The 20,359-nt window shown below is 38.3% G+C and overlaps 2 protein-coding genes across 3 annotated transcripts in view; both read right to left on the reverse strand.

Annotated features, from left to right (window-relative positions):
- LOC139727616 (phospholipid scramblase 1-like) overlaps positions 1-20,359 on the reverse strand; it is a 53,871-nt gene that overhangs the window by 19,882 nt on the left and 13,630 nt on the right. For both annotated transcript variants that reach the window (XM_071638598.1, XM_071638599.1), the window contains exons 4-6: positions 12,457-12,534; positions 11,800-11,929; positions 249-423 (exon numbers count right to left, since the gene is read on the reverse strand). In XM_071638598.1, the coding sequence (XP_071494699.1) occupies positions 249-423; positions 11,800-11,929; positions 12,457-12,534 (383 nt within the window). The remainder of the gene's footprint in view (positions 1-248; positions 424-11,799; positions 11,930-12,456; positions 12,535-20,359) is intronic.
- On the reverse strand, positions 3,046-9,832 carry LOC139727614 (uncharacterized). Its single transcript, XM_071638594.1, has 4 exons — positions 7,221-9,832; positions 6,306-6,455; positions 5,430-5,645; positions 3,046-4,525 (listed from the first exon to the last, which is right to left on the reverse strand). The coding sequence occupies exons 1-4, from the start codon at positions 9,790-9,792 to the stop codon at positions 4,218-4,220; spliced, it is 3,246 nt and encodes a 1,081-aa protein (XP_071494695.1). The 5' UTR covers positions 9,793-9,832; the 3' UTR covers positions 3,046-4,217.

Below are 20,359 nucleotides of genomic sequence, written 5' to 3' on the forward strand. Positions count from 1 at the left end.
GAATTGCTTTTTGTTCAGAAGAAGGCATTCTAGTAATCCATGAGAAATTCATGAGTGTGACTTCCTATAAATGTAATACATTTTTATGTAAGAATGTTGCTTTGTAGTACAGTAGAATGACTTTTCACATTAGAGGTTAACACCTTGACGCTACACATGAACTTCATGGACATGGGAGGGGGTTCGGGGGGGGGGGTGGACTTGCAAGAAGGGGTGGGGGATACCACCAATCATGGCTGTCAACTCACATCAAACTCCACGTCCCCACAGCAGTTCCAGGTGCAGAGTGGTCCGTCGATGCGCAGGATGGTCTCATGATTCTCGTTCTGGATGGCAAACTTCGGGAAGCAGATGCTCCACGACTGGTTGACGTAGCCGATGACCGTGCCCGGCGGAGAGCTGACCGTTAGTGTCTGCAGGCAGCTGGAAGTGATGCCAGAGGGGAGAAAAAGGTTATTGTAAAATGGAAAATATTATAAACACTGCTATTTTTGCAAGCATTTAATTTTTGCAAATTTCATGAGACACTGTTGGGTCGTGAACTTAACAATACACAAAAATATCGCCGCATACCAGCAATGTACTATGTATCTTTGTAAACTTATGATAGCCACGGTGTCAAATCGCAAACAGCATCTTGCAAAATTTTTGTGACTTCCCCACATGTGGCATATACAGTAGTATCGTTTGAAGGTTGGTGTCAAGAATCACCTCTCTCAGTTATAGCTAAGCATAGCATACACATTTGGGTCATTCCATGAAGTTGGGTACACAAAGTGTGACATGAGGCTCAAAATTTCAAAACTAATGCAGAGCTTAGTTATTGTCATCTCAAGAAACATAGATACATGGAGTATATCAAACAAACTATTAGAAGTTTGAATCTTGCAGCGTAGCCACTACACATCATCACACATTCAAGATAACGCCCACTTGTTTCACATGTAACAGGGACACCAACCTTCCAATTTGATCTGAAGAAAATCTGCTTTTTCTCTTAGTTTGCCACAAGATATTTATAAATCAAGAAATATTTGGAAAGTATGTTGTGACTCTTTCCACACCAGCAACAGCAAAAAATACCAATCGAAAGTTAAAAATTTTAAAAATCCTACAACATTTTCTTATTAGAAAGGTCTGCAGACAGTTTTAGGGGTCAATTTTGAAATTCAATCTTAATGTAAATATATCTTTGAAATGCTGCACAACTAATACTGGAAACAGGGTGAAGTATAAGAGGACATGCTAATGCCTAAATAGGATCAGAAAGTGAAAAGGTTAACAAATACAAAAAGACTCTATTTTCCCAAAACCTTGTTTGAGGTTTCACATGTAACGATTACACAAAGATTCTGGTGTCCTGTTACATGTGAAACACTGAAACATAGTCCTTTTTGTTAATATTCTTTGAAATGAAGCATGAATAATTCAGGAAATATGGTGAGCCATAGGGGGACATGCTAATGTTTATAAGATCAGAAAATAAATATGCAAAATGACATACAAAAATGACTACTTTGCCCAAAACTTCATTTACGGTTTCACATGTAACAATTACACAGATTTTCTGGTGTCCTGTTACATGTGAAACACTAAAATAGTGTCCTATTTGTTAATATTCTTTTAAATGTAGCATGAATAATAAAGGAAATAGAGTGAAGCATAAGAGGACAGGTTGATGTTTAAATAAGATCGGAGAGTAAAGATGCGGACATACAGAAAATGACTATTTGCCCAAACTTCATTTTAAGGTTTCACAGGTAACAATTACACAGAGATTATGGTGTCCTGTTACATGTGAAACAATAAATTTGTCTCTCGATTTATAAGACTTTCAACATTTTTAAATTTCAAGTAATGACTGAGAATAATTATATAAAGATATATATAAGAATTTTATTCTTATAATTATAATGTATTTGTCCCAAAGTTTATTTGGTGGTTTCACATGTAACAAAGACACCAAGATACCGGTGTCCCGTTACATGTGAAACACTAAAATAGTGTCCTATTTGTTAATATTCTTTTAAATGTAGCATGAATAATAAAGGAAATAGAGTGAAGCATAAGAGGACAGGTTAATGTTTAAATAAGATCGGAGAGTAAAGATGCGGACACATATACAAAATGACTATTTGCCCAAACTTCATTTTAAGGTTTCACATGTAACAATTACACAAAGATTCTGGTGTCCTGTTACATGTGAAACAATAAATTTGTCTTTCGATTTATCAGACTTTCAACATTTTTAAATTTCAAGTAATGACTGAGAATAATTATATAAAGATATATATAAGAATTTTATTCTTATAATCATAATGTATTTGTCCCAAAGTTTATTTGGTGGTTTCACATGTAACAAAGACACCAAGATACCGGCGTCCTGTTACACGTGAAACATCAAATTGCTAGTTTTACTCAAATAATGCATGTATCTCATTATTTTTGTTTGATTTTCTTCAAGAACAGCTTTTAATTGAACAAAAATAAGCAATCACATGGATAATTTTAATTAATTACAATCGTTTACCCTTCTTTGAAAGATTATCTTTCCTCCTACACAATGTACAGATTACAGAAAACTTGATGCATGTAGTCTGGGTAGGCTCAAATTTAATGTGCATGCCTATCACAATGACATATTGAACGACAGAATTATAATTTTATTCATTAATTCAAAATGAAATTCCCAATATCTTCAGATTTTGTTACAACTCATATTCACATTTTCTTGCATGTTACCTTACTAATATTTTTGGCACTCCAGTTCTTGTATTGGTTTATCAATGCGTTTTCAAGTTACAGTGACTTTTATATTTACATCCATATTCTTGCATGTACATTATATTGATACTATTTTATTACAATACTTTTAATTTTAGTCACATAGTGCCTGCATTTTGCTTTTGTTCAAGTTTTGAAGTTATTACAGGAATTCTAACTTTGAATTTCTTTGCCATCACCGTTGTGATGAACACTACATTTTTTAATACAGGGGAATCTTGTTATCAAAGAACAGTAGAACACTGATCTGACGAACTCCACTACTACAATGTAATCTTTCTTGTCCCACTTCTTTGTATTCTTTTGTGTTACTAGTAGAACATATTTACAATATAACACACTAATTTATATGGTCTTAAGGACCTCACTATAATGAAGTTCCCTATACTCATAATACTTATGTATAATAGCCCTGATACTATCAAGGATTCAATACAGCAATCTAACTTTGATGGTCCCAAGAAATTTAAGAATCTTGTTCTCGGTTCCCCTGTATTGTTAACTTGTGTCATTCTATTTAGTATTAAAGTAATGTCACATAAAAACTTGATTTCTGATTAGCATACAAATATCAATTCTATTAAATGAATTAAAAATTAAGTTCCTAAACCATGAATTATAACAATATCTTGTTGATTTAAGATTTTCCTGTTTCTCATGAGTTGTCAACAGTTTTTTATATGAGCATGTGTGTTTGTTTTTCAATCAATGTTTTGATTCAGAATTCAAACTTCATTTTTCACATGAAAAATTCCAAATAACCCATACTTTCATTTGCATTTTGTTCTAGTTGAGGCCACATGCTACTAGCTCCTCAGCTGATGACTGCAGCGCAGTCCTGCACGTCTACACTAGTGCTGTAGTAAAAAGGTTAACAAAGCAGTAACCAAACCGTCTTTGGTCAAAATGGTTTGGGTTTGGATAACTGTTTTGATTCTCATTATGTTCTGAAAATATTATTACAAATAGAATTACGAGTAAAATTATCACTATAAATATTACCTGCAAAATAATGAAGGAATATGTACAACCTGTATAAAAATTTGTACATTATATGACCGAAACACAACCATATTTTTGAAGTAGGTTAACTGGGTTTTAAAATAACCGAATACTACAGCACTAAGACTCTACACTGAATGATGTGCAGGAGATCCTGGCCAGTAGTGCCTCATAACATAAAAGGATCGAAACAGCTTCGGCATTTGCTAATTTTAATATCTTTCATGGGAAGAATGAAAAAAGGCAAACATACAATGGAATGAGATACGGAAGGTGAATTTTCACCATTAAACATTGTATTTTATTCCTTACATATACTCTTCCAATAAAACATTTTAGAAAATTTGAAGAATGCCAAAGCTGTCCTGAGGCTGTTTTAATTCACATATACATGTTCCTGTTCTAAAATGCAGCATCCTGTCCTACTAATCCTATTCTTCAAGATTGATGAATGTGTCGATTCTAGTTGCCAGTGAACGAAAAGTGTTTTCTTCAAATCCAAGATGTCTTGAGGACACAGGAATTGGTGGAGAGGGGAAGATGGCAAAGATCCCAGTTCTCCGAATCCAGTCTTGCTCCGGTTTGTCTGGCCAAGAGTACTTGTTATCACCCTTATTGAGTAAGAAGTTGATATGTGCATCTTCTCCTTTCAGCTCCAGGACTTCTCCGACCCACCACGTCTTACCATATACAACGGCAACAAAATCCCCAGTTTGAAGGTCCTGAGTTTGGCGATAAGCTGTATATATGAATAAAGATAAAATATCTAAAATTATAAAGTAACAATGCTTTTGCAAAATAGAAGAAAACTGTCACCAATAGACAATTCTCAGATAACCAGTACTGCACGTAACATAATCAGTAAAAGGATCTCCAGTGATCTTTAATATGAAAGAAGACATACATCCTCCTGCATTCAGACATAGTTATTCTGAAAGAGAATTTTGATCCACAGAAAAACTCATTTGAACAGAATTGAACTGGTATGTCTCTCCATAAATCTTGTAACAGCCTCCCTAAATATGCATAAAGTGGAGGTGTGATTAACTTGTTGGGAAAAAAATATCCCTTCACATGTACATAATATATTGCATGTGCAATTGGGTATATTAACTTTAAACATAAATAACACAGACATTTTGGGACTAGAATTGGGTGCAGGTGAGCATGTGTCCCACGTGTGTGTTCATGCTGACTCCATGCTGTAAGTGCATGTGGATACATACGCATTGCAGTGGGTGAGGTCACTGAGGTGTTTAAGTGCACATCAGTATTTTGGTGTGGGTGGACTTAAGCGTTAAAAATGGGGACATTTGCAGGTGTGTGTTCATTTGTGAGGTATGTATAAATGTGTGTGTGTGCGCATGTGTTTGGGTTCATGCTGGTGGGGTTCCAATCCATGTGCGCTATGATTGTTAAAACCTAAATTGCCAAGAACATCAATACATGTGCAGGGACCAATTTCAATGATTAGAACAAGTAAAATCTTAAGTACATTTGTTAACATTATACCACTTGCCATTTTTTTCCTTTGTATATCAGAAAATTTGAAATGATTTCTATGCTTCAGTGCATGATAGTAAATTATTTGAATCTTGAATTGAACTTTGAAAGTTGAGATGTAAAAAATAATTTTTACAAACCTGTAACATGAACCCGAGTGCCAGCAGTAGATGGCGAGTGAGAAGTAGGGAGTTCCATGTGAAGCTGTGTGTCACACGTTGACGAGTGAGAGGTTTGGTCTTCAACATGAAGCTCAGTACCAGTAGACAGCAAGTTAGAAGTTGGGACTTCAACGGGAAGCTGTCTGTCAGACGTAGAAGGCGGGTGGGAAGTTGGAACACCTATGACCACGTTATCTGTGAAAGTTGAAGATTATACATAAAAAAGACCTTAATGGTAGACAATGACTTTTGCATGAAATTTGTCAGAATTAGTGGGAACACTACAGTATTCAAGCAGACAATATTGTGAAACCTCTGTGCAACTTTATTTATGGAGTTAAGTTGAAAACTATGATTCAAATTATTTTGGTATATTTATTATAAGGCCTTACATTTATTCTAGACTTAGTCTACCTTTTACAGACCTGTTTGATCGATTGATCATGTTCATGGTATATTTTATCACTAAAAATACAGCAAAAAGAAATAAGTGAATTCTTTACTATGACATTCGTATACCTACTGACATTATTATTTGGATTTTAAGTATTATATTACAGTCCCCGAACGATAAATGCACTGTTGTTGCTTGAATGCCGACTACACTACAACTGTTATCTTTTGAATTCTACACAACTTTTGATTTCGAAATTTCACAGATATTGCCCAAATACTAATATCTTTGGTTTCAAACAATGATTGGGGCATTTTGTGGGCTCTGCAAAAGGCATTGGCTACCTTAAATGTTTCATCCGAGGGACAAATAAACTGTTTTTCATATCGCCAAAATTAACTCCCTAATATAAAAAAGGGTTGAAGAAAACATAAACAGCGATATTACTGATTTGTACAAACCGGTAACATGCAGTTGTTTCACAGGTGAAGAGGAAGGGGAGGATTCGCTTTCCCAGTAATCATCTGCATCAGTCATGGAAGACGGGCCGTCAGCATCCAAGTCATCATCTGCAACAGTCATGGAAGACGGGTCTTCAGTATCACCTGTATCTGTAAAGAACACCTCACACTTACACAATTTTGCTGTTGTACCACTCTGTAACGAACAAAAACATTGGTCTATCCAAAGAAAAATATGTACAGATAGTGCGCACATATTTAACTCTGTAGTATAGAACAACATTTGGTCATCGTGGCAGCGTATGGCAAGACAATGGTGTAATGTGCAGCAGCAATTCATGAGTTATAAGTTTAAGAACATCTTTCAAAAACCCTGGACTTACAGAAATATATGTTAAAGGCATTGGTTAACAATGAATCCAGTTGAAAAAAATCTGAGCTACATGGTCCCACGTGCTACTAGTAAATCTGATATAGTGTAGAAATGAAGCCCTGCAAAAATTGCTGTGAAAATGATAATTTAAATACTACTGCAAAAATGTAAATTTGCAATGACTGTTTTACGATGCTCAAATTTCCCCATTGGCTATAGTGTTGAATAAACTGTTACTGAAATGGTTCATTCTTTATTCATAGAAATCTGGATAGTGAAGGCAGGATTTTCAAAACTTTTATATTCTTGGCCGTTTATTCATCCACTTGAACATTGTTACACTGCTTAGACATCGCAGTTGTACAATTTTTTAAATCGACCCACAATATTAACCACTGACTTTAAAACAACCAATGAATAAGATGGGTCTGTTTGAAAACTTTCTGCTTGGATCACAAATAACTAGCATTAGTCAATAATACTAAATGAATATATATATTGGCAACCTTCTAGGTAAATATTAAGGTTAATTTAGTTCTTACCATGAGATGTCTCAATCGTAGCAGCAAACAGCTTTTCACTTTTCCAGTCATCTACAGTCCCTCTGCTGTCACACTGCTGATTCCCGAGAACACAGCCTTTACAGAAACAAGACAGGTTCCTTGTCCACAGCCGTCCACTGCTTTCACCCTTTACACAGTGCAGTTGCCTGGTGCCCTTGATGGTCTGGACGTCCTTGTGATCTCTGTTGTGATTCATTTCCTCTACGAAGAACACTTTCCGTTGAAAGTGGAGACATTCGGCTTGGCTTGGTTGTATTGTCAATTCATCTTGGCAGAACTCATATACATCTTTTGCATTGTTCATTACTTTACGCCCAGAACTAATAGCTAATGAAGCTTGTCGTTTCACAACAGCCGTTTCCCCATCGCTCGGACCTTTCCCATGTCTGGCACCAAAATAGTGATGCTCTACTGGAACTTGGTAATGTTGCTGTGCAAGAGCAATGTCCTTGAATGGTCCTCTACTTTTGTATTGGGCTGCACATTGATCTGTAAATCTGATGATCTTGTCAATTTCCATGTTTTGCCGGAGATGCTGTACTGCCTGTGACATGAACTGGTGCACTGCATGATATGTATGTCGATTATCGCCTGTTATGAAGACGAGTGACTCCTGCATTGTCTCATCACATGTTGGACATCTGTGATAGCAAACAATAGGGTGGATTGTGACGTTTGTGTGATACCAATGTGCGCTTTGTATTTCGTCTTGGTACTTGCATACAAAGTTCTCTGCAAAGTCCAAGACCATGACGACCCAGTTGTTTGGCATGTCCTTGGTAAGTGTAGCAAACTGCTGAGATTGCCAAGACGCACTATGCAGATGCTTACTGATAGTGACCGTCTCCCCTTCAAGTTCCTCCAGACATTGAGATACTGTCCCGTCGTTGGTGACAATCTGTTGCTTGGTGATCGTCTTCCCATTCTCGTCCACTCTGACCCGAATCCATTTCTTCCATGTCATATGCTTAGGGCCGTGTTTTTCCACCAGCGGTCTCAGGTAAGATCTCAACAATTTGGGACCACATTCTTTGCATTTCCTCTCGGAGCAATGTCGCATGTACGTCTTCGCTCCTTCAGACTTGGGACACATTGTGACGCGATTCACTGAGTGAACGCCATCAAAGAAGGACTTCATTCCGTAACTGTGTGCTAAATTATTAATTGCTGTTGCCTTCAACTCAATATTTGTGCAGTATTCGCACAAACATGCCCTGAATTTGATTGATCCTTGGAGCTTTACATGATGTGGCCGGAGGCTGTAGAATGTTTTTGCACCTACTTTCATGTCTGGATTCTGTGATTTGAACTTCAAGAACAAAGCCGCCACTGACTGTTGAAGATATCGAATATTTTTCATGGTCTTCATGGATACCATTTTCTTATCAGGCAGGTCGATGGCTGATTCTTCGTAGAACGAGATGACTGCGCTTGCTACCTCTGGGGACAGCTTTCTCTTGTCGTGCATTTGCTTCTTCTTGCTTGCCGAGGAGATGATCTTGCGGCCCATCTGCAAGAGAGCCGATCCTTTTTTCTGAAGTCGGTACTTGCTCAAGATCTTTAGTGATGCAGCAATATTCCTTCTTTTTTCTAGGTCTTTCTTCTTCTTGCTCCTCTTTAGTCTGCCCATTTCCTCACTAATGCTTGATGTCAGGAGATTTTGGACTTCATGATGGGCATCCTCAAGGCCAGTGTGCATTCCTCTCTTCTTCAGTGCTGCACGCTTTTTTGGAGAGGACTTCTGAAATAGATCTATCATCGTAGAAACACACTTTTCTCGGTCTTGTGGCATAACTGCCCTTACTCTCTCCAAACTTTTTCTTCTAGCCGAAGAACTTCTCACGTCACATCCTGCAGATGAGAGTTTCTTGCGAGTGACTTCCAACTCCGCATGTTTCTGATCGAATGCCTCTGCAATTTCTTTCAAACGTTCCTCTTCTTTCTTTAGCTCTGCTTCTCGAGCCTTGAGCTTCTGCGATTCAATCCACATAAGCTTTTCTTTTTCTTTTTTCTGCTTGTATTTCTCTCGTCGCATTGCGTTGTATTGCTCATGTTCTTCTTTTGACATTGCTGCTCGTCTCTCTCGCTTCTTTCTTGCCTGTGCTTGTAATTTTTCTTTTTGCCTTTTGTCTTGAGCTCTGGTGCTAGGTGTTTGTTTCATTTTGTTTGATTGAAGCCGTAGTTGCTCCTCCTTTTTCTTTGCTCTCATTTTCCTCATTCGCAGAGCTGCAGTCGCATTACACCGCTTCTTTTGTTCTAGGAACTTTTCAGACTTTTCCTTCTCTTCAGTGGAGATATTTCTCTTCTTTAAGGTGGACTCCGCTAGGGACATTTCGATCCTCTGTAACTTGTTATATTCCGCAGCTTTTTTCAACAATTTTGTGTATTCTTGTGGGTTGTTGGCCTTCAACTTATGTCGCCACTTTGTTGTTCGGGAAGCAGCTTCATTACTGTTTACTAACTTTACTGTTGACTGTTTTTTTGAGGGCTTCCGGGCCTCCGAATCAATACTACATCGCAACCGAAGATGGAAAGGCTTTTTCTTAGCCATGTCTATCGGTGTTTAACCAGCCTGAACTTGAAGTAATCATAAGTTGGAAGGAGGGGGGGGGGGGGCTGTAGGGGGGAAAAGACAACATTAAAATTAAAATAAAATTAAAACTGAAATGTAGTTCAAATATGATTTGCAGATTACAATATATATTCTGGCAACCTTCTAGGTAAATATGAACACTACATTTTTTAATACAGGGGAATCTTGTTATAAAGAACAGTAGAACACTGATCTTTATATCGAGTTTCCACTGTACCTCAAATTTATATTGGGTTGTATATTAATGGCATTATTTGAATTGTATTTTGAAGGGTGCCCTCTGCGATTAAATGGTCATTTTTAAACTTAGAAACACTAGCGAAGTAAACTTCATGTGCAAATTTTGCCGTTTGTAAGATAGACAGAGACTAGTGTCATATTAGTAGTAACTTGTATGGTTGAGGGCCCCTAGTTTCGGTAAACTAGCGATTGTCAGCCTCCTTAGTGAAATATTTTATTTTCTAAATGACCTAAAATTTAGCTCAGAATGTGCTATAAATCCTGCATATTGACATCGTGTTGTCACACTCTCGATGAGGTCATCCCATACGGAAATATCGTCGAGAATAGCGTGCGACGTTCTTCTGCATGCGCCTGTCCTTGTGGAACCTTGTTCTCAGCAAACTATCTCACCAATAAATTACGTTTGGTTTATGTGGTGATAACTCAATAAGGAAGTCTTATACTACAGCAAGAGGTCATACCAAGCCCCAAGGAGGTACTAGGCAAGCGTAGTACCTCCTTGGTCATACTAGTCTAGACTCGATACTACTAAAGGGCGCTGATGTCGTCGTTTACCACCAGACTTCCATGTGTAATCAACTACATGTATTTACTTACATAAAAAGACACGAGTGGGACTAAAGATGCAATATCATTACGAATTACTTTACTCGCGCCGATTGTGGTTTTTTTTTTAATGAAATATTCTTCGAGGCTCTGCCCACACAATTTCGTTAACTGTGGGTATAATCTACGAAATATCGATCATAAAGTGTAATATAAGTACGATACGATCATGTCAGAACATGAGAAAGATAGCTAGCCTACCTTGTCAAAAGCGACACGTCGTTTCCATCGTAACAGCTGCCCACGAAACACAAAAGCGGCTTGAGCTGTTCTAACCGGTCGTCTGCAAGCCGATCGCACTCGTCACATTCAAGTCGCATCATCCGGAAACCCGGGCAATGTGTCGTCAACTCGTGAGCGTACGTCATTTGCCGAATGGATCGTGGAGAATTGTTCCCATCGTAACTTTTTCCACGGACACGAAGAAAATATACAAGCACCTTATTCCTCCGTATTTTCCAAAAGCAGTCAAACGCGATTGTTTCTTTTCACAGTTTTAAAGATCCATTGACAACAAACATATATAAGACATTTCTTGCCATGTTTCTCTCGTATTTCTGCAGTTTTCCACTCGCAAATATTTAATCCTCATTACCATTTCGCGGACACGAAATGTTACGATAGTAACATGATCTCATAAGAGGTAATTTTCCAAGAAAAACCTCTTCATTGGGGAATTGTCTATTAGTGCCGACTATGAGAGTTAATAATGTGAATAAATACACAACTTATTTTCCTTTACTGTAAATTGTATTTATTTAATATTCAAACAACACAAACAATGTTTTGATGTCACAAAAGAAACACAAAAATTACAAAAAAATAACATTTTTAATCATCAAAAAACGGGATTTTCATAAAGTCTCAACTATGCCCTTTTGATAATATATTCTATCACTCCTCATTAATCAGACAATGTGGATATTAGATTAAAATAACTTTTGTTGGGACCTCTGAAAACAGATACATAACATGATGAACAGTACTGCCCATTGTGTACCCAACTTCATGGAATGACCCATTTACCTCAGTCTTGTGACAATGTCATTCTAAACATTAACATACTTATGCTCATCAATAGATCTAGACCCAATGAGTACATATTGCGTTTCTCACCATGGGCACCAACAGGTCGTGCACCGTAGGGGGCGCTCTATATGAATGACCTCGCGGCCCGTGTTGTCCATGATCTTCATGTCGAAGCAGCGGTTCTTGCCACACATATTCCTGGTGCAGCAGTCGCTGTCTGTGACAGAAAACACAGAAAAATAGCACTATGGGTCAAAGGTCACAATGAAAACAAATTTCATAGCAGAATATCAAGCAACCTTTGTGACATCACTCAATCAAGTAATGTCAAATATTCCTATGATTCATACATAATCATCTGTTATTATTCTAAATGGCAGGTAATCATTAGGTAATCATGATTAAAGTAGAGATGTTTGCATTTTGTTTAATGTCCAATCATCTCTTAAAATGTACATTTTAGAATATATTTTGACTTAATACATCTAATAAATCTACTATTTGTATCACATGAACCTTTGCTATAGAAAGCCTTCTGTGCCGCTTTGCATATACATGTATGTATACTTTCTTCTTACTTTTTTTTTGGGTGGGGGGGGGGTTCAATTTGCAAGGACTACGTGTGATACATTGTCTTTGCGCTTTTCACATCAATCTCTTGCACCAATGGAATTAGCCAGCGTTGCTCAATATATTCACATTCAAGACAGAAAAAAACAACAACAAACAAGTAGAAGTCATCACCTTCTGCAGCGAGAAAGACTGGTTGTCCAACGGTGTTCTTGATTTCATACTTGTTTGCCGTCTCAAATCCAGTGAATGCTGAAAGTAGATTAAAGAAAAACATACTGCATTAAACAAAGAATATTGGACAGTGCAATGTCAAATATGTATGCAGATTTGTAACTCGGTTGGCAATAAGCAGATTGTAAATTGATGGATGGAATGCTGTGCTTTTAGAGTGTTTGAAACTGTCCATAGCAGAAATGAAAATTTTGCAATCATCTTATGTAAATATTTCTGAGGGTAGCAAATTAAAAGTAGAGTCAGCTGTGATTTGTAGTAAGTTGAAGGGTATGTCTTTGAGAGTAAAAAGAAAAGGAATGAGGTTTATTTTGAATATATAGGAATTTGGTGTAATTTATGAGTCAATTTGATGATCAAAGTAAATGTTGGGGGAGGGGGATTTATCCATGGTATTCTCTGACTGCCTATGCAATTAACCCTCTTAATCCCCACAGTTCTTTAGACATATGATAGTCAAGATAGAATGATGTACTGTGTGTGGAATAAACAATACTTTATCTTTTTATGATTATTTTTTTTCTACATACCACAGACAGGTTGAAGCCTGTCTTTGACCCCGTTTACAGTGCAGGGCTGGGCCGAGCCGCGGCTGAGCCCGGCCTCAATTGCGGTACTCGGCCCCGCAATTTTGTCCATTTACAGTGCTCGGCCTGGCCCGGGCTTTTAATTCAAGCCTTTCGATATTTTGTCGTAGCGTAGTGGTGCTCTGCTTGTATAAAAACAAACGACTATCATTGGGAGCGCACTGGTCACAATTTGGTGCCGCATTTGGCCGTTTGCATCTACAGTGAGAAAAGGCCGAGCTTGGCCGCGGCTGAGCTGTGGCCGAGACTACCTCCAGAGTTTGGCCAAATGTGCAGCCAATTTTGGTACTGCAATTGGCCTTTTGCATGTTTACTGTGAAATGAAGGCCGGGCTCGGCCAAGCACTCACTGTAAACGCACCCTTTCACTCACTGTAAACGCGGCCCTTTCACTCACTGTAAATGGGGTCATTGAGATACTGAGTGAATTGCACACATCACACTGGATGGACAATTAGTACTGCACATTGGTTATACGCAATCAGTGCATTATGTAATACCATCAGTCAGTTCAACCAGTTATGTAATCGGTCCTCTTCATACATATGCAAGATTATCAATAGCAGGGAAAGTAAATACAGTGTGGCCGGTTGAACGACAGCTGAACGACGGCTGAATGACAGCAGCACACCAGTGGTCAATACTTAACTTCTCCTCTAAAGTCAATAGGACATTACCCTCTCATATGGATTTATGATGTACTCTACAACTATGGTATCTCTGTTTAGTCCTTAGTTCTTGTTTCACCCTCCGATCATGCACAATGCATTTAATGAGAGGTAGAATTTGCAGAGGGGATGGACTAATGCTGGTACTCTCTCCCTTTATGATCAACGACCCACTTTGAGTTTCAATTTGGATCCATTATATGACAACGAAGACTGAAAGGCAATAGATCAACAATGATAATAGATTTATCATCTTTGATGGTTCCAAAGGTGTGGGGACTGCTCTTAGGGTATGAAACTGGCACTTTACCATGTGTGTGTCTACACCTGAACAGCAAATATTTGTGAAAAGTTCATTAAGAGACTCTGTAGATATTGTTTAACATTTTTCTCTCTCTAGTCTGGCTTGTTTTTTTTTTCTGTTTTGTTTTCTGCTCTGAATATGCTGAGCCCAACCAACTTATGCCCAAAGATCATTCTAATCTTTCAAATTCTTGTGAATTACAAGCACCTTCTCTAGTTCTCACATACATTGTACGAAAAGACTGAGTTTGCGCACACATGGTTATGGTGTCTTTCGACTTGCTACCAATCTACAACAGAGACTCCAACTCTCCCATTTTCGACGGGAGATCTCCCGCCGAAAACCCATTTTTGCAAAATCTCCCGTTCTCCCGCTTGAGATTTAATTTCTCCCGCCCTGGCTCTATGTCTCCCGTTGGAAATGATTTTTTACTTATTTCTATCGTATGTCGAAGAAATAAGCCTTAGATAGCACCAGAGAGCATCTAGAACCCTAGGAACTTCGCGCTTCACACACATCAAGTTGGAGTCTCCCGTTTGCTAGGGGTTTCAGGCGGGAGAATCTCCAGATCAGAAGGTACTTTGGGTTGGAGTCTCTGCTACAACCACAGCACTTCAGTACAATAGTAGAAAAGTTTCATTTTTACCAGTGGATAAGAGGAATTTGATAATGATATGCAAACTAGTCAGCTAACGTAGTTTCCAACTGGCTACGGATTAAAGAAAACTGACAAATAGTTTTTGAGGAATTGACGCATTACAAAAATATGATGAAGCAAATGTACGAGGACTTACAACTTTATCGCTATGTTTTAGAAGAATCAGAAAAAAATTGTGTTTTAGAAGAAAATTAAGCTACATGTACAGTATTGTATGAGTATTATTGACAAGAGATCGCCAAATGAGAAACTAAATTCACTGAATTTGATCTAATCACTTGTCTGCCACATTTTTTCTTCCCATTTTTGCATGAAAATGGGAAAAACCCCTGCAAACTGAGCTTGCTTGTTCCTCTCCCATTATAAAAGTAATTGTAGACAAATGAATCAACATAAGAAAACAAATATCAGTTTTTATCCCAAATATGTAGGAAACTTCTGGAAATTCACATTTGCTCGTTCTTCCTCACCCAAAGGACCCTATTTGGAATTGTGGGAAAAAGAGACATCCATAAGTCAAACCAATGGCAAGTTGGATCCATGGAATACATGTATCAAAAATCTACACTGCTATAATACATAATATTGAACTCACCAACCTCTTAAAAAATTAAGACTACAAAAAAAAAAGGGGGGGGGGGACTAATGACAATAGTAGATCATGACTGACGCAGACCGGAAAAGCAAAAAGGAATGGACAATTAGCTTTATAATAAATATACTATAGATCTCTAGACTGCTTGTTGATATCTCAATTAAAGGTGGATCCGGGAATTCTGTAAAGGGGGGGGGGGGGGGGGTGCATGAGCCCCCATTATTTCCATTTTTCATTTCTTTCAATAAAAGCAGTATTCTCCCTCCCCCCCCCCCCCCCCCCCCCCCCCCCCCCCAAGCAACTGACTGTTGTTGTCATTCTTTTTTCTTTTGGGTTTTTTTGTTCTGGCTGGTATGTGGTACTAATGTCTTTTATAATCCCATGTATTAATGTTAATTCAATGACTTCCTACCTTTGCGACAGTTACTGCAGGAAAATGGTATTCACATGATGGGATATTGCCATTAGAGCTGCTAGTGCTACAGTCAACCTTTATATATTATGCACTGTTATATTGACCCTGTGTATCATGTAAGTACTGTAGATGACCTTCGATATGAAGGCAACCATGGGGAGGTACTGTACATTAGCTGTATAATATGTCTAAGCCACACTGACACACAATGACAGTAAAAATCTATTCAATGTTACAGGAGACCATCACAGATTACATGTATATGAAGTAGAATCATTTTGTGTGCATGGTTTTCTTGCCGGGATGGCTATTTTCCATTCTATAACTCTCCTCCCCTTGCCAGGCAGGTCTGTAATGTTCCATGTCTTTCCTGCAATTGTTACAATTGTATAATACTACATGTAACTCTGTGTTCATGTCCATGTCAATGTCATTGTCCTTATGTATACAAGCATGTATCTCTGTCTCTGTCCATATTCTTGTCGCATCTCTTGTTTCTATATCTTCATCTCTCAAAATTTTGCATATTACTGCATATACTCATTACGTTCAAGGCACTCTCACCATTAAAGTTCCTTACTTTGTGCCCCCAGCATGGTCAAACTTATCAACATGATATCTGCAGTTACATAAATTGTTTGCTATATAGAAATAAATGTTAAAATAAATAAATGCAGCAAATGAAAATTTATATTAATACATACAGTGTACATCAAGTTGTTAACCATGCTCTGAAATCATGGTACAAGTAGCTAATGTTTTGATAGATTTTAGAACCATAACTTAAATAACAACTGCCTCAAGCTGATGAAAAACTAGGCCTAAACCAATGTACATGTTTGTTTGTTTGTTTTGTTTGTTGTTGTTTTTTTCAGTCTGAACATTAACATTCATGACAAAATTCACATTTACAGTTGGCTCTTTTTTAAATGACAATTAAAGTAGAGAGCAGGCCTCATTTAGTCTGAAATGGATGAGTAACTCGGCACTGTTGACCAATTTACAGTGGGTGTGGCTTAACTCAGTTGTGCAAACAAGTTGTAGAGGGGGTATTTACAAAGTGTCACAGAAAAAAAAAGTTACTTTTGGATAGACAGTGCAGCACAAGAAATAGATCAGGTTGGCATAAAACTGAGTAAACTTTTGCATAAATATGCACTATAAAGATAATTATGACCATATGGTGACATACCGTAAAGTTCCGTGTATAAGACTCACTATTTTTTCGTTGGAAAACATTGAAAATCGGGGGTGCGTCGTATACACGGGTCCAATCACGCAAAAAAATCTGTCATGTACACCCAATTTTATAAGGCCAACTTGGGGCCATGTATGCCCATTGACGTTTGGAAGGTAAGCAATCACTAAAACTTACGGATAAATGAGCGATCTTTCAATCTGGACACACACAAAAGCTGCAAATACGAGATAAACTTACATCGGCCTTGTGCAGTAACGATGTATCAATCTGGCCATAGACAACAGCTGTAACAGCACTGCTGTATGCTACCGATGTCAGTCTACCAAGCTACCAACAGCCAACCTAGTAGCTGGAATACGCGATGTATAGGTATCATTACTAAATTACCGATACCGTAAAACTTATCAATGTAATAGTATCAATATGGCTATAGACAAAAGCTGTAAAATACGGAGTAGGATCGACACTATGTCACCGTAAATATGAACGATGTGTGAAGCATGCATGCATATCCATGTCGTTCGTTTGCTCTTCATTTCACGAGGCCAGCTAGGATAGCATAGCTACACTGTAGCTAGCTAGCTAGCTAGCAAGTCTTTGGCAAAGGCAGCAGCTGCAGAGAGGCTTTTGCAATGGACTCGCGTGCACACAGCAATCGGATCGAAGCGCGCTTGCCCGTTGCGCGCTGTGTGAGCAAGTCCATTGCTCTCTGTGTGCGTGTGCTGAAATTATAGTGAGCTGCCTTTTGCAACAGGTTAGCACTGTGCATATGATACAAGCATGTACATTGTTACTGGTAACAGTGCATGAGTGTAATTACCGTATGCACCGTACGTCTTGCCGTATGATCCCTCTGCTACACTTGTTGATGTTTTTTCTTATTTTTCGTAATGAACCTTCCAGTCTGACATGCGTCAATATGCGAGACACCCTCTGCTATGTATGACAGCAAAGATCGTACTGTACACTCATGAGTACGATATGCATGACACATGTACCACCATTGAAAGGCGAAACAATAGCAAGTGAGTACCGAGACAAGTCTCGCATTTTGCGTCTTCCATATTTTGCCGATGCCCGATGAATACCGTTAAAAGAAAATATAAAAGGAAACGAAAAATAGAGCAAATTCATGCTGCATTCTAGGGAAATTTTGAGCTGAAATAATATGTATGACACTTGCAATATTTGCGTGGAAATTTTCGTGTTATTTATTTATTTTTTTTAATTTTAGGTCCGAAAGTAGGGGTGCGTCTTATACATGGGTGCGTCTTATACACGGAACTTTACGGCTGATTTTGTCTGTATTATATAATACAGTTGTACATTTTATTGCTTTGTAGACTCTAACCATAGACCACAACAATGTTTTTTTTTTTTTTGGGGGGGGGCACAGCGTTATGTACGTGTACATCCTTTTTTAATGTACTCTGCAAAATGAATCATAGCAAAACTGCATTCTTTAATATCCTCTGTGGTTAAGAATGTCAAAGAAAACAGCACAAATAAAATAAAACCCAAAATTTGGAAATCAGTAATATGCCTGATAAAAAGAGGCATTTTTGTGTGCACCACAATCACATGACTACACTGTACATGTACACTGTACCCTACAAACTGAATCAGTGTGTTCTGTGGCAACAGACCCAAAAGATATAACGTCACTTTCAGATGATTGGACTGTGCTTTAAATTTTTACAGCCTTCAAATTTGGAATGCGATAAAATACAACAATATTCTGAAAGCATGTACAGTGTACTATCAAAATTTTTGTCAATAGTTTCAGACAGTGATCCTAACCTCGAGGATGCAAACAACTTTGAGGATTAGTTCCTATGAAGTTGCATAATTTCACTTTTACACAACATCAAAGAAACTGGCAACATAAGACACTACGAAGCTCAGATTTTCCAGACAGGAAACAATGCTTACACATGTACACACATGCAGTACCTTTAATAGCAGGGTGTAGTTTGAACATTTAGTGCAGAGACTCCAACTCTCCCGTTTTCGACGGGAGATCTCCCGCCGAAAGCCCATTTTTGCACAATCTCCCGTTCTCCCGTTTGAGATTTGATTTCTCCCGCCCTGGCTCTGTGTCTCCCGGTGGAAAGGATTTCTTACTTATTTCTATCGTATATTGAAAAAATAAGCCTTAGATAGCACCAGAGAACATCTAGAATCCTAGGGACTTCGCGCTTCGCACACATCAACTTGGAGTCTCCCGTTTGCTAGGGGTTTCGGGCGGGAGAATCTCCAGATCAGAGGGTGCTTGGGGTTGGAGTCTCTGTTAGTGTGAGAGATAATGTTAAAAGTTCAGAGTCATCTAAATTGAGGTACACTGTAATTTTTGACTGTCAACAAGGCAATCGCCAAATTGTGTCTCGCCCATTCGCGTACAAGGAATTAATAGTTTTTATATCTCCCAGAAGTTAATTGACCTGCTTATGACCTTTAACCTTGTGGTGACCTTCAACACCCTAAGGGACCATCCAAGTTTGGTCACAAACGGAAAAAGGGATCAAAAGTAATGAGCCATAATCAAAACGCGCCATAAAAACTTAACATTGGGCCCTAAAAATTTGTTGACCCCTTTCTGTGACCTTTGACCTTGTGATGACCTTTAACTCCATAAGGGACATCTACCGTCTAAGTTTGGTCACAAACGGACATAGGGATCAAAAGTTATGAGCCACAATCAAAACGCGCCCTAAAAACATAACATTGGGTCCTAAAAGTTTGTTGACCCCTGTCTGTGACCTTTGATCTTGTGACGACCTTCACCTCCTCAAGGGACATCTTCCATCCAAGTTTGGTCACAAACGGACAAAGGGATCAAAAGTTATGAGCCATAAACGAAATGCGCCCTAAAAACTTAACATTGGGCCCTAAAAGTTCGTTGACCCCTGTCTGTAACCTTTGACCTTGTGGTTACCTTCAACTTCCCAAGAGACATCTACCATCACCCAAGTTTGATTGCCATTGTAGCAATATGTGCTGAGTTACGTGTGATAAGAGAGTCTTGCAAGTAAACTTTAACGTATGACCTCAAATGACCTTTGACCTTATCATGTGACCTCTTACGGCACTATAACATGAAGGTACCCCCAGTGCATCCATCACCCAAGTTTGATTGCCATTGTAGCAACATGTGTCGAGTTACATGTGATAAGAGAGTCTTGCAAGTAAACTTTAACGTATGACCTCAAATGACCTTTGACCTTATCCTGTGACCTCCAATGGCACCATAACATGATGGTACCCATAGTGCATCTATGACCCAAGTTAGGTTGTAATCCAAGCAACTTATGTGAAGTTATTTGTCAAAAGAGAGTCTTGCAGGTAAACTTTAACATAGAAAAGAGAGTCTTGCACATACTCTTTAATATATGACCTCAAATGACCTTTGACATCAT

Source organism: Diadema antillarum, unplaced genomic scaffold (genome assembly GCF_040938485.1).
Source record: "Diadema antillarum isolate AM-2024a unplaced genomic scaffold, OU_Dant_1.0 seq00000136_RagTag, whole genome shotgun sequence".
Taxonomy (NCBI): Eukaryota; Metazoa; Echinodermata; class Echinoidea; order Diadematoida; family Diadematidae; genus Diadema; species Diadema antillarum.

Bases quoted from the DNA above. Each gene is read 5' to 3' on its own strand.
- LOC139727614 (XM_071638594.1), bottom strand. From the start codon at position 9,792: ATGGCTAAGAAAAAGCCTTTCCATCTTCGGTTGCGATGTAGTATTGAT. The intron at 6,456-7,220 runs GTAAGAACTAAA...TGTTCTTTACAG, and splicing joins TACGATTGAGACATCTCATG to ATACAGGTGATACTGAAGAC. The intron at 4,526-5,429 runs GTTTGTAAAAAT...TCATATATACAG, and splicing joins CACTCGGGTTCATGTTACAG to CTTATCGCCAAACTCAGGAC.